This window comes from Eptatretus burgeri, chromosome 2 (assembly GCF_056783735.1).
Source record: "Eptatretus burgeri isolate ZD-2024b chromosome 2, Ebu_testis_v1, whole genome shotgun sequence".
Taxonomy (NCBI): domain Eukaryota; kingdom Metazoa; phylum Chordata; class Myxini; order Myxiniformes; family Myxinidae; genus Eptatretus; species Eptatretus burgeri.
This window is the reverse complement of record NC_140962.1, coordinates 13,999,808-14,014,807: the sequence shown is the minus strand read 5'-3', so window position 1 is coordinate 14,014,807 and position 15,000 is coordinate 13,999,808. Positions and strand designations below refer to the sequence as shown.

The 15,000-nt window shown below is 46.3% G+C and overlaps 1 protein-coding gene across 3 annotated transcripts in view; it reads left to right on the top strand.

The window, feature by feature from the left end:
* LOC147031457 (echinoderm microtubule-associated protein-like 6) overlaps positions 1-15,000 on the top strand; it is a 479,813-nt gene that overhangs the window by 409,686 nt on the left and 55,127 nt on the right. For 2 of the 3 annotated variants that reach the window (XM_085863494.1, XM_085863479.1), the window contains exons 28-31: positions 2,547-2,625; positions 2,726-2,849; positions 4,579-4,677; positions 5,286-5,306. In XM_085863494.1, the coding sequence (XP_085719620.1) occupies positions 2,547-2,625; positions 2,726-2,849; positions 4,579-4,677; positions 5,286-5,306 (323 nt within the window). The remainder of the gene's footprint in view (positions 1-2,546; positions 2,626-2,725; positions 2,850-4,578; positions 4,678-5,285; positions 5,307-15,000) is intronic. The other variant, XM_085863486.1, reaches the window with a different exon arrangement.

Sequence of the window (15,000 nt, the reverse complement as noted above, 5' to 3'; positions counted from 1 at the left end):
AATCAGAGCTGGAAGGTACATATATACATTTTACACAGAAATTTGTTTGAACAAAGTTGGAATGAAAATAATCCTGGACAGGTCACCACTACATTGCAGGGTGAATAAATTTCTGCTGAGCATTCATAAGAATTGAAGCAATACTACTATGGGCAATGCAATATGACATTACCTACTCCACAATCAACTCACACTCACCATGTAGAGCTTGCCTGTTTACATTGACATTTATAAGTGGCATTGCAGACTTTACAGACCTAAAAGCAAAACTTACTTTTCCAAGCTATCTGTAACAAAAACCAGCATTAACTGGAGACTTCAAGTCATTAATGCTAAGTTGGCAAGGTCTTCGGCAAGTACCAAAACAGTCTTTCCAATGTATTAAGGTCTTAATTATCGCTGCACAAAGCAGATGTATGATGGACATAAAGTTATCCTGCTCAACTCTGAGCAGCATCTGAATATTCATACCAGCAATCATCGGCTCACGAGTTCACATATCCCTCAAAAAACAGGCAGAGATAATTAGTAATGGGACTATTAAGATCTCTCTTTTCAATGCACAAAATATAGCTTTCTGATTTAAGTGTAAGGCTTTCATTCATAATAATACCATTCCTTTCACACCATCAAGGCACATAGGGCTGGCTGGCTGCCAAGGCAGTTTCATTGGCAAGGAGTGCAGTCCTGAACAGGTCAAGTCAGATCACCACTCTGACACAGGTCACCCCAAATGGTTATTTTTACTCATTTCACTAACCTTAGTGGATGACAGGCTGAGTCAACCCCACCTGGGCTTAATTCAATGGGGAAAAACAGGGGCTTGATCTCAGGACCCTTAGGTCCCAAGCCAGCACTTGAACTCAGGACACTTAGGTCCCAAGACAGCCACCTTAACCACTAGGTTAACACCAGGCTTTTATGCTTTCATTAGATCAAGCTTAAAAATAAACCTGTGATTAAATAATTTCACTTTCTAGTGCAAAATCATTCTCGACAATAAAGACATCCACTCTGTTACCCCCATCCTAATGCATGCCACACACACACACACACACACACACACACACACACACACACACACACACACACACACACACACACACACACACACACACACACACACACACACACACACACACACACACACACACACACACACACACACACACACACACACACACACACACACACACACGGAGTGCATTACTGCAGCAGTTTGCTAATATCTTATGTTTCAATCTTATGCTGACTTTGATTATGGAATAACATTAGGCAGAGTACTGCTGATTGTGAGATTTGGTGTAACCTGTGGACTGGTCTATCTTGGGCAAATGTCCCATCAACAAATGGTGTTTGAGTGTAATATGTAGGCAACTGTCCAGAGACAAGAAGGTAGCTCGTACCGTCATGTCTGAGTGCATTCTGACACGTCTTTCCCTGGGTATCTTGAATTTCCAGCAATATAATCAGGTGTGCCAGCTGTCACCGGGTCAGGCAATGGTCAAACAGATGTGCAGCTATGAAGCTCAGTTTGGGGAACAATTTGAAGCCTAGAAATCGCTCTCCTTGACCTGACTCTGATTCTACACCCAAGAGATGAAGTTGTAATCACAGCACATCTGCATACATTCAGACAACAGACTTATTGTGTTGCTTAATTCTATTTCGTCTTGTGTTGGTCTTCTCCTGCAATGAGTAGAAGGTTTAATGCACATGTAGAGCCTATACTTTCAAGATAACATTCTTGGCATGACTTTCTCGATGGTCATAGATGCTAGCCATTGTTCCCAGAGTGGTCTGTGCAAATGTTGCATCCAAGTCCCTCTTATCGCAGAGTACACCACTTAGTAGGTCACAAGAAGATATTGTTATTCCAAAGATGACAGCCTGTTACCCTCCCTTGTGGATTAGGCACTGTCCCTCTCCCTTCCTATTCTCTCCCCCTTCGAACACATGTCTTCCCAAGGGCACCCCAGGGAAAATCAGGTGGTATCTTTGGAGACACGTGCTCATGATAGATGATTGAAGGGCATCTTCATCATCTATCAATTATAGACTCAATAAGACAGGTGACTCTGACAAACTTCCTGCCAGCCGCACCTTTCTTCTCCATCGATCATTAACATCGTTCAGGGTCAACACTGCATCACATCTTCAAATGCATGATTCATGCTCTGAACTGCTTGCCTCATGAAGCAAACATCACTGTTCGCCATCAGGCTTTAAGACAAACAAAGATGTGCTTTGTATGGAATTTGACAGGATGAGCTCTTCCCCTTTGGACAACCAATTTTGTCTTGCACTTGGTTCTCGTCAACATTTAGAGTAAACATATTGCCGAACTGCGTAACATATATCAAACTTTGGTGTCGCGTATCCTTCAACAAGGTCAAAATAAATTGGCCTGTCCATCATCATTATTATGCTTGTTGTCATCAACTCTTGAATAGATGTGGTTGTTTATTAAATGCGTATGGCTGCTTCTCAAATTGGCATGACAGTATTACACGATTGCATGTGTAACAACAAAATGTGGCTTCCAGGCCTTCATCTCTTCGTTCCTTTGGTACACACGACAAAGTGCAGAAGAATAATGTGGGAAAGAAGCGCAAGCCTATTGAGGTGAGTGTCTATTGCATTCTTCCAATGTTCCCAACTCAACGAGGATACTTTTTCCTCAGCTCGCCTACATTTATGATTTTCATCCACTCATCCTCTGCAGGATATCACCTTGGATCATGTGTTTGGTTACCGTGGCACTGACTGCCGCAACAACCTCCATTACATTAATGATGATATTGTGTACCACACTGCAAGCGTCGCCATCGTGCATAGCCTCAGCTCTGGTGAGATGTCTACATCAATACACTTTTTTTTTTGGTGCGTGTGTGTGGGCTCAAAGTAAATGTTTTGCTTTCTTTGAAGAACTGTGTTATTTCCTTTGAACTACCCTCTGAGTGACAGAGTTGGTTTGGCTTCTCCAGTCAGTTAAATAATTAAAATGTCGGAAATATCCACTTGTCAAGTAGGCCACTCCCCACCCCGTCCGTGAACAGACTCGGCCTTCGGGCTGTTGCCAGAGACACTGTCGGCGAACTTATCCCCACGGATGCTCTGTATTTGGTGCCTGTTTGTAAATTCTAGCTCAGGGCTCACAGTTTGGATCATCAGAGTGGTGCAGAACCAGTGTGTTCCACTGCCATTACTGCTAGCGCTAGGCGCAGGGTGAAGTTGCTCAGCTCTTCCAGCTGAGTGATGCTTGTGTTTTCTGATTCTTGACAACAACTTTGTTATCATAACGAGTCTGGTCGGTGGAGTCAGCCAATATGAGCAACTGTTGGCCACCTACTTTCAGCATGCTCGCTTTTCCCTAGTTCAAGTAGGAGGGTGTCACAAATTTCACGCACAGCCTGTGCTCGGATTGCCACTGCGGCACAAGCTTTGCAATGCACATTCCACAAATACAGATTGCAACACCTTTAACAGAATAATTTTCATTAATCCTTGGCCTTTTCACTCCTGCAGAAGCCATGCTGTTCCTCATGGCTGCAAGTCACTCACCTTTGACTGTGTATGAGTTTGGCGTTTTGAAGTTTCAAATACTATGTAAAGCTTCAGTCACATTTGGCTCGGCGGCCGTAGGGTCCAAAAAATCTACGGCCAATAGCAATTATAGGGCGGCCGCAGTATTTCCACGGTCACACAATGTAGCAGTCACATATGTTTTTATTTTATCGGGTAGCCGCACGGGGTATTTAGAAATTGTGGAGACCGAAAACGTGGGGGTGCCGTACGGTCTTTGATTTGATGTCGCGCGGTGACCTTAGGGCGTCCCTGCGGCTGCCATAGAATTTTCAAGGTGCCTCAAGGCGACCGCAGGGGGGCCCTCAGGCGAACGTAATTTTTTTGTTTTTTGTAATTTTTGGGGGGGTTGGCAAAATTCATTTTTCATTGATAAGAGCCTATGGCAGCCACACGAATAACGCAAGCCCACCGTACGCCCTAAGTATGGTCGACGTGGAACATCTACGTCATGGCTACGGCTTGTCGAATTGCTACGGCCAACCTAGAAATGAAAAAAGTTATAACTCTGTGCTTTAATTCCACGGAGACCCCTACGGCCTGTAACAGATAGCCATACAGCATAGGGCCACCCTGAGGCCACCTCAGAAACTCTGCGGCCACCGCACGTTTCTGTCAATTCAAGGGGGGGGGGGGTACGGCCGCCGTATCCTCGCCGTAGAGCAAATGTGACTCATGCTTAAAGCACCATTATCTCATTTCTTAAAGCAATTTTCAGAGTTGATATGAGAGATAGGGGAGTATAGGATTATTTTGTCACAGTTTGACATTCCGTGAAAGAAGTCAGTGTGGAGTTAAAATGACTGAAGCATTTGGTGTTCACTTTATTTTATTTTATTTTTTTAATTTTTACACATCAACACTTCATAACTATAGTGCACCACTCATACCACGACACAGTGCTTCTCATGCCCCGTATGTAACTCTAACCTTGTATTGAATTGCAGTTTGTTTTCGCTACTCAAAGTTTAATCCCTCGTTTACCCCTCACAGGAAACCAAACGTTCTACCTGGAACATACTGATGATATTCTGTGTTTGACTGTGAACCAGCATCCCAAGTTCAAGAACATTGTGGCCACTGGACAGATAGGTATGATTGATTCCATCACGTGTGCACACGAAAACCGAAAATGATACATCAGAGGAATCTCTGCTTGTATTGGATTAGTCCTTAGTGTTGCTTACATTTTGCATTGACTCATTACTTTCGATCATTTAATCCCCCCCCCTCCACCATCCCTCCTCATACATTTGCTTTCCCTTCCTTACTATTTTTCTCTCTACTTCCAATATATTATACCAATCTAATCGACCAGCCCATCATTCCTCTATCCTACCATGTTCCCTTCCTTTTGGCTCTTATTTTTCTAAATTCTCCACCTATATACTCTCTTCGTGAGAAGCACCCTCCCCTCCTTGCTTGTGTGGCCTACCAAATCAGTTTTGGCTTGTCTGTCTAAAGCTTGGCCCAAAACATGCTTTTACTCTGAGGGAGGTGTGGGGTGGTCAAAAAGCTTTTGCAACAATGTATTTATCATTTTCCACAAGATGAGCAAAATCTAACGATGCCTTTTACAACCTGAACATTGTTCCACTTACCTCTTTATCACTTCCATTGTCCTCATTGTAACTGCACTGGCTTGCTTTATCTCTCCCCACCCTCCTTCCAATCTTCTTCTCAATTTGGCCTTGATACAGGGGATCTGACTGACATGGCAGGTAAGCCTGCATGCTTTCTTTCAACCTCATTAACGTGAGCACAACTGTGAGATTTGGTCGACATCATTCACAGGCCACCATGATGTTTGCTTTCAGTGCAGTTTAGTTGGAAGCATTATCCTGGTGTATAATGCTTCATGCTAACTTTAGAGCATGAGAATTTCCTCACCTTGAAGGAGATAGCTCACATTAGCAAAACTCAAGAAGTATTGAGGAAAGTGTTTGATATGGTTTTGATTTGTGCATATGGTGTCACATGGTCCATAAACGAGTGAAATACCAGATATGGAGAAAGTCGAGAATAGTATTTAATTTGATCACTGCAATCAAATGCACATGTTTAATACGAGGCTCTCTCTTTGCTATGTATGTAAACGTAGCAGAATTTGTGAACTACCCCATTCCCTTCTGATATGCACAAATCCAACCCCCACCCTTCCTCCTCCCTTGCCCCCTTATTTGTACAAAGTATTATTGAAACTTATTTTCCACTTAATACAACACTGGCGGAGGTAATGCCACATATTCTGCTATTTTAAACGTTTAAAAACAGCCCCAAACCCTTTGTCAACTGTGGTATTACAATATTATGGCCATCATACATATAAATTGATGGGAAGAACTTGGGTTTAGCATTCCAGCAAACAATATTGTATTCCATTCCATTGGGGATCATACTCTGTGCAGAGCGTTGGTGCTGCCAAAGCAGTCTCCTAGGCTTTTGGGCACAATCCATCCATCCATCCATCTATTGGGACCATACTCTGTGCAGAGTGTTGGTGCTGCCTAAGCAGTCTCCTGGACTATTGGGCACAATCCATCCATCCATTGAGGACCATACTCTGTGCAGAGTGTTGGTGCTGCCTAAGGAGTCTCCTGGGCTATTGTGCACAATCAATCCATCCATCCATCCATCCATCCATTGGGACCATACTCTGTGCAGAGCTTTGGTGCTGCCTCAGCAGTATCCTTGGCTATTGGACACATTCCTGGACGGGTCACCACTCCGGCACAGGATACCATCAAGCTGGCACTCCTTTTGCCAACCTCGGAAGGATGACAGGCTGAGTCAACCCCACCTGCTATTAATTCAACGGTTAAGTGGGATTTGAACTCACGGCCTGAGGATTCCAAGCCCACCACCCTAACACAATTGTATTACAAACAAATTATTGAGTTGTATCATGAATATATATAAATTTTATTAAATTACAAAAACGGATATATGTCATACGAGTAGTGCATGCCACAGGTGGCGAGAGAACCTGTGTTTCTGTTCCTGGGTGCGGATAAATTCCTTAAGGCAAGTTTCTTTACTCCACGTGCCTAAGCATACTGAGTTGGAAGAAATAATCCAGTTGTTATCCAAAATATGGATGCAGATTGCCCCGAAACGACGAAAACAAAAGGCGTCAAGAAAGAAAATAATACTGAAAACCTTAAAGATGAAGAAAATATTTTACCTCTAAGAGCTGCCATTGGAGAGAAACTTTGCAAAATCCCAAATACCACTTGATTGGTGCAAGAACAATGGCATGCCTTAAAAAGCAATATTTTGGATTATTTTGAAGAATCGATTGGTTTGATGAAAATGATAATGTCATCAAGCAACTAAAAGAACGTAGAGTTGCATTCACAGACTGACAAAACAACATTAGTTCTGAGTCCAAAGTAAAAATATACTATGATCCCCGCTCAGAAGTCGACGTCAAATTTGTGACATCAAGAAGAAATGGGACACACAGAAAGCTGATGAGATTCAACAGTATGCAGATAGTCATGATATGTTTAATTTAGTCAACAACGTCAAAACTATCTATGGACCATCTTCTAACATGGTAGTCCCAGTCCGATCAACTGATGGAAGTTTCCTTCGAACAGATCAGGATGGTCTCCTCAACAGATGGAGAGATCATTTCTCTGAGCTAAATCAAGAAATCATCGTCAATGGCGAGGTAATTGACGAGATAATTGACGAAATGCCACAATGTCCGACTACATCAGAGTTTAATATGCCTCCAAGCTTCATCGACGTGTTAAAGGCAATTCAACAATTACGGAAGAATAAGTCACCCAGATCCGATGGAATTCCGAGTGAAATCTATAAATGAGGAGGATATCTGCTTTCTCGTCAATTACACCAATTATTTTTAAACATGTGGCATCAAGAGACCGTTCCACAAGATTTGAAAGATACAATGATCATAACCATCGATAAGAAGAAAGGAGACAAATCAAATTGTGAAAACTATCGTGATATATCACTCCTGTCGATATTAGGAAACTTACTGTCTTGAATTCTCGCCAATAGACTTATTTTATTGGTGGAAGAATCCCAGTTTGGTTTTAAACCTCATCACAGAATAGCTGATTCAATCCCCCCCCCCCCTCAACCCTCCCAACCTCTCTCTGACAAATACAAGAGAAAATCAGAGAATACCATGATGATTTGTACCTACTTTCTATCGATCTGGCAAAAAACTTTCAACTCCGTTAACCGAAATGCCTTCAACATTTTGAGCTGGTCGATGATGTAAAACACGCCATGATCAGAAAGTCAGATAATAATGATATCACGGCAGAGGTATATGTAGATCATATGGACACCCAGTAGGATTAAAAACAAAACCTATCAAAGGGCGGAGGAGCTCCTTGTGAGCCAACAGCCATCCATTTCTCGTGCGCAGATGTCATCCTGCAGTTGGGTTACTTTTTTTTTTAGGAGATTGGTGGCAGGATTTGCACTCCGGCCACCGTAAAACACTTCATTCCGCAAAACCCACTCCGTGGGAGTACCTCCTGTGCTCTTCGCAGGGCAGCTCACTGGATGACGGGATTGGGGCAAAGTCTTCGGGACCCCCATTCCTTGATGAAAGGAAAACCATGGGGTAAACCTCCAGTCAGATTACAGTGGTGTGTGGCGGAGTGGTGCTGAGGTGTCATCCACCAGCCGGCGGTCTCCTTGAGTTAACCTGAGGCGGTCCCTTCGGGTGGGTGACTGGAATGTCCTATCCCTAAGAGAGGATGATCACCTGTCTCTGTTATCATCTGAGCTCAAGCACTTGAACATATGTATTGCAGCACTATCTGAGGTTCGGAGACCAGATGGTGGGGAGATAATGGTGGGTGGTTACACTTACTATTGGTCTGATCACTCTGATAGTTACCATGCCCAAGGAGTTGCTGTAGCTTTGCTTTAATAAGCTGACTCCAATGATAATTGAGGTAACACCGGTCAACGAGCATATTGTTGTGGTTGACCAAATTCGCAAACCACCATTCAGGTCCCTTAGGTGAGATATCTCGGTAAGTATATGTGTAGTTACGCCCAAACCCGTTGTCTAGAGGGAATAAATGTCGTTCATGAGGGCTGCGACTCTTCAGGATAGCCGTTTTTCTTTTACTATCTTTATTTTGGACCAACCGCCATTATTACCACCACCAACCACGTCTCAACAGCCATCACAACAACAACCACCAACCACAACGCTGCTTCACCACAACCGCCACGACCTTTACCGTCACAACTCGCCACCATCGCATCACCGTCATCTCGCGCCACTCGTGGGCACCGATGCTGGACTCGTGTAGAGCGCGCACCGAGCAGCGTGTTCAAAAGCATCGCGGACTTTCCGCAGAAAAACGGATCAAAAACGACTCACGCCCACTTTTGTCCGTCCAATCGGTGAGCGAGGGGCGATTTGGCCCCGCCTCCAGGGCGTTGGAGGGCGGTCGCTATATGCAAATTCATGGATCAAAAAGCATTCACGCCCACTTTTCCTCGGGCCAATGGGGAGCGAGGTGAAAGGTCGGAGGCAGAGGGTCAAAGATGAAAGAGCGAAGCCACGGGGCTTATAAAAACGACTGCGTTCGTCAGACGAGTTGAGTTGGAAGTGGAGAAGAGGAGGAGTTCGCAGTTGGAGTTCGCAGTTCGCAGTTGGGAGTTCGCGGAGTCGGAGTGAAGAGGACGGAGCTGTGGAGAGGCGGCGGCGGCGAAGGCGGACGAGGGGGTGCTCGCGTCGGATTCGGGGAACTGCGGAGAGAAAGGCCGGCGGCACGACCGAGGTCGTGGTGGAGACGCTCGTCACGGGACCCGAGATTTTGTGAAATCCTCCTTTCCCCGAGCATCAGCAACCCCCTCCTGTTTCCCCCCCGCGCTGAGATAGTGCGACAAAGGGGGGCCCCTTCCCACCCCCTGCCAGCCACTGTCCGCGAGGCCCGCGGAGTTGAGGCACCACCGCCACTTCGCGTCTCATCATCAGACGGGTAGGCCCGACACAGTCTCGGCCCCAGGCCCGCCTACCCCCCTCATCCTGGAGGGTGGTTCTCTTTTCTTTTGCTTTGGGAATGTGTTGTCGGCGCCGTCTGTGAAGTAAAATTGTATAAGTGTTGCCGAGTGCCCGGTAGTCGGATAGATCTGCATTGTCGCATTTGCTTTTTGTCTTCTTCTTTTACATGTGCTTTTGGTGGAATTGTATATGTGTGCTTTCCGTTCATCGCGAAATAAATGTGCTTATTATTGAACTGTTTTCCCGCTTCGCTTCGTCATTTCTTTCATTGAATCCCCATCTTGCTTCACGTAAAGGGTTGGTCGTGGGCTAAGACGCCCGATAATTAATCGAACCGTCGAGGCCGACGAATAACACCGCTCGGTTATCCCGATAGTACGGAACGGGTCGCTTAAGTGGCCCGTGTCCGAAGTCGACCTGCGGCGAGGTGCGATCGCCCGGTCTACCCTCTGTGTGGGTACTTAGGTAGGTCGAATTTGGCGAGCAACCCTATCCCACGCGGGTGCCAATTGGCTCGATCGCGGTGAGACCGAAAGGTCCACCCGTGACTGGTTCCCGGCGTTAGTCCGAGAGGGTCACGACTGGATTGTCCGTCCGGTGGGCGACGTGCCGCGATTCGAGTTACGTGGCCGTTCGCACGCCGGCGGGCGCGAATCCGCAACAGTATTATGAGATTAAGGATTCGTCACTCCTTTGGTGTCATGTCTCTGGTCTCTGTATGTGCTCCGACTGAGGCGAATGATCTCACCATGAAGGACACATTCTATGCCGCGCTCGAGTCTGTAGTTGATCAGTGCCCCAGGCGAGACACTCTTCCAGTCTTGGGGGATTTCAATGCATCAACTGGAACTGATAGGGATGCTTATGAGAAATGTGCTTGTCCCCATCGGTCTGTAACTGTGAACCAGAATAGCACTAAGTTCCTTGACTTTGCAAGAAGTCTTAGACTTCGGGTGGCTGGTTCATGGTTTCGGTGCCCACAGGCCCATCACTGGACTTGTTTTTCCAATGCTGACGGTGTGGCAAAGGAGATTGACCATGTGCTCGTTGATGGTCACTGGAGGATGATCCAGGGTCCAGCAGAGTGCTCAGTTCCTCAATACCAACCACTGGCTTGTTGGAGCAACTCTGAAGTTTCACCTTAAATCTGGGAGAATGGCACCATCCCAGCCGATGCTAGATGTTGGCAAGCTCAAGGATGAGAGGGTAGCTGAGGTGTTTGCGAACTGGCTGAGTGGAGATTTGGGGGGTCTGGGTGCTTTGGGAGATCCTGAAGAGTTGTGGAGTGCCTTCAAGACCACCGTCCTTGATGTTTCCGGCGGACGTCTTGGAACTCACCAAAGGGTGAAGAAGAATTTTGTCTCTCAAGGACACTGGATACCATTGACCAGAGTCACAGGGTCAGACTTTATGGCAGAGATGAGCTGTTCAGGGAGCTGAGGCGTAAAACTACATGCACTCAGGGTGGACAAGGAGGCCTTTGTGCAAGGAATCTGTGAGGGGGTAGAGCATCACCTGTGATCAGGTGATTCTTGTCCTGCTTACAGGGGAATTCACGCATTGCATTCCTCCAAGCCCATCCCTTGGTGTACTGCAGTTGGAGCAGAGGGTGGTGGGCTCTTGACTAATTCCGAAGTGAAGGCCCGCTGGGCCGGTTACTTTGAGCGGCTGTACTAAGCTTATTCACCAGGTGTTGAGTTGGATGTCAGGGGTGTTACTATCCTTTTTGCTGACCCTCCAATCAACTGTGATCCACCTTCATTTGTGGAAACACAGGCTGTGGTGAACCGGTTGAAATGGGCGTAAAGCTCATGGGATCTGTGGCATCCATGCTGAACTTCTCAAGGCTGGTGGAAATGCTGTACTTGTGTCATTGCATGCAGTTCTATGCTCTGCCTGGAACACAGGCATCATCCCAACTGACTGCAGGAGGGGCCTTGTTGTCCCTCTCTGGAAAGGGAAGGGTGATCGCCAAGACTGCAACAACTACCCAGGGTTGACGCTGATCTCAGTGCCGGGCAAGGTCTTTGCTCGGATAATTCATGACTGGGTTCGCCACCATCTGCTTGAGCACCAGCGTCCAGAGCAGTCAGGCTTTACACCAAAGAGGTCAACGATTGACCATATCCTTGCTCTTTGGGTCCTCACAGAATGCAGAGGAGAGTTTTGGCAGGGGCTGCTTGCAGCCTACGTTGATCTCTGCAAAGCATTTGATTCAGTGAATCGGGATACCCTGTGGAGGATTCTTGGTCTTTGTGGGGTGCCACCAAAACTGATCAATGTGATGCCTGAACTATACTCTGGTACTGAGAGTGCTGGGAGATGTGGTGGTCCCATCTCCGACTTATTTACAGTTGTTACTGGAGTTTTTCAGGGGTGTGTACTGGCCCCCACAATTTTCAGTCCTTGTATGAACTGGATTCTATCACCGCCCGGACGCGTCTGGAGACGAGCTCTGCCCGGATGTGTCCAGAGCCAGGTTGACTGGAGGCAAACACCGCTCGGACACGTCTGGAGCCAGAGACAGACAGAGGGGGAGAGCGAGAGTGGTGTTGGGAGGAGGGTGCTGCACTGTATTTGGAGGGGGTAGAGTGTGGATGAGAGAGAGAGAGAGAGAGAGAGAGAGAGAGAGAGAGAGAGAGAGAGAGAGAGAGAGATAGAGATAGAGATAGAGATAGAGATAGAGATAGAGATAGAGATAGAGATAGATGGGGGTGGGGAAGTTGATCGAGATAATGTGTTGTGCTTTGTGAACGGCGCGCGCACACACACACACACACACACACACACACACACACACACACACACACACACACACACACACCCACACGTACGTACTACATATAACCCAAAAACCTTGAGTGGCTTTCACCAAAAAACAACGTTACATTTATCAAGACATTTCAGAGATATGTTCACAAACAGCATGTTGGCTTAATGGTTAGGGTGGTGGGCTTGGGATCCTCGGTTCCTGAGTTCAAATCCCATTCGGCTGTTGAATTAATACCAGGTGGGGTTGACTCTGCCTGTCATGCTTCTGAGGTCAGCAAAATGAGTGCCAGCTTGCTGGTACCCTGTGTCGGATTGGCGACCCGTCCAGGATTGTGCCAAATAGCCAAGGAGCCTGCTTCGGCAGCACCAATGCTATTCACAGAGTATGGTCCCAATGGATGGATGGACTGGATTTTAGGGAGGATGTCAGTGAAATCAAGCTGCGATGCATCGTTTCGGAATGTAAAGATCTGTGACCTTGATTTTGCAGATGATGAAGTCATCTTTGCAGAGACTTTAGATATCCTTTTGGGGGCACTCAAGGTGCTGAATGAGGAGTAAGAGCCGCTGAGATTACGGGTTTCCTGAGTAAAAACTAAGATCCAAGCTTTCAATGACATTTTGGATGCTGTACCTATTTGTGTTGAGGATGCTGAGGTCACGGAGAGATTCACTTACCTTGGCAGTGATATTCATTTCTCTGGTGGCTGTGAGCCAGAGGTCAATGGACGTCTGTGTTGGGCCTGGGGAGTCATGGATTCTCTGTATCATGGGGTGTGGTGCTGCTGGTATCTGTGCATGAGGACGAAAGTCTGAGTCTTCAGGTCGTTATTGCTTCCAGTCTTGCTCTATGGATGTGAGACTTGGACTCTGACCAAGGATCTGAGACGGAGACTTAATTCCTTTGGGACCAGGTGTCTTCGGAGAATCCTTGGCTGTCGCTGGTCGGATTTTGTGTCCAACGAGCGGTTGCTGAGAGAGACTCAAATGAGATTTGTTACCTGCATAGTCCGTGAGCATCAGCTGCGGCTGTGTATGGACATGTGGCTCGTTTTCCTGACGCTGATCCTGCTCACCAGATTCTCTTAGCGAGGGAGCCTCCTGATTGGACCAGGCCAATTGGCCGACCACATGCCTCGTGGTTGCAGCAGGTTGATCAGCATCTCAAGGAGATGAGCATGGACCGGGCATCTGCTTGGGGGATGGCCAGATGGATGCTCCCTTACCTGACCTGTGTATGTGTAGTACCATGCCAGTCTTTCCTCTGAGCTTGTCTGCAGCAAGTAGCACCACAAATGTAAGAATCACATGAATGCAGTGTCTCGCCATTTGGGTTCCATTCCCCTCTTGCTGGCTGTTTCATGCTTGGCTGTCCCGCAGAGTCAGCTCTTGAATTCGTATTCATGATTCATTTGCGATCATCACAGCCATTATCTTTTACCTTGGGCTCTTTGCATTCAAAATCCTGACCAGCATCATGCTGCACTGGAAGTCATGTCAGTAAGTCTGCAAGTCATACATGGATGAACTTGGCACATTTAATGACGGGGATAAAGCTGAGGCTTCGTCTGTACCTACCAACCATCATTCTCTGGGGGAGGCAACAGATCGTCTGTCGCATCTCATTGAGTCCGGTGGGCAAATGTTGGAGAAAGGCAGCTCGTGCACTTGGGACCCTTCAGCTTACTTGCCATTGATAGTTTCACCATTAGTTGAGGCCACATCAACTGAACACTTTTGCGAGAAGTTCCGATTTGTGCAATTGTTCAAGACTTGCAAGTTTATTGAAAATGAGTGGTCGGGTCGGCGCACATTTGAGATAAAGTGTCCAGATGGAGAGGTCAGGTCATCAGCTCAATTTTCAGCAAGTGTGGACCACCATTTCTGTGTGCACCCTGAATGATGGATCATCTGGTTTGCACGTCACTGGTCAGTTTATTTAAGTCGACATCTCTAATAAATCTTAATTAATTCAATTTCTTTATGATTTTGCAAAAATGTTGCCCAAATCGTCTTTACGCAGTAAAGTCACAGAAATTACGACTGCTTTGCAAAAGGCAATTTTGATTAAGTAGAGGAAGAAGAGCATCTAAATACTATTTTGTCAATTTTAGTCTATTGATTTTTAGGTACTTCTTTAATTTGGATCCTACAAAGAGCATAAACCCCCATCTCCTTCGATGTTGCAACTTTGTTCATCGGCATCTTGTGGATCTATCAGCCCTTTTCTTTGTGAATTGGCAGACCGTTCATAAAAGGCCGAGGGCGTGTCTTGTAGACAATGACAAATGGGTTGTGGTTGTTGCTACTTCATGGTTTTGTTTGCGCAAGGCTGTACCCGTCACATCCTGATGCAAAGATCCAACCTGCTGTTTTCTGGCAGTGTGAAGAAATTGAGGTGCAAGATTAAAATAAAATCTTGAATGCCATGAAGGAAAGTTGAAATTCACTTTGCTTTCGTCTTGGTGGTAAAGCTTTAATATAAGCATTTAAGATCTTTTCCTTGTTCACCTGGAGCCAATGTGATGCGGGGGAGGGTGGGTGAAACTTGCAGTTCGGGAACAGCTGACTTGCAGCTGTTTTGTGTTTGAGATGGGGAGGGGGTAGACTGGCTTTCCTGAGAGTGGTCACAC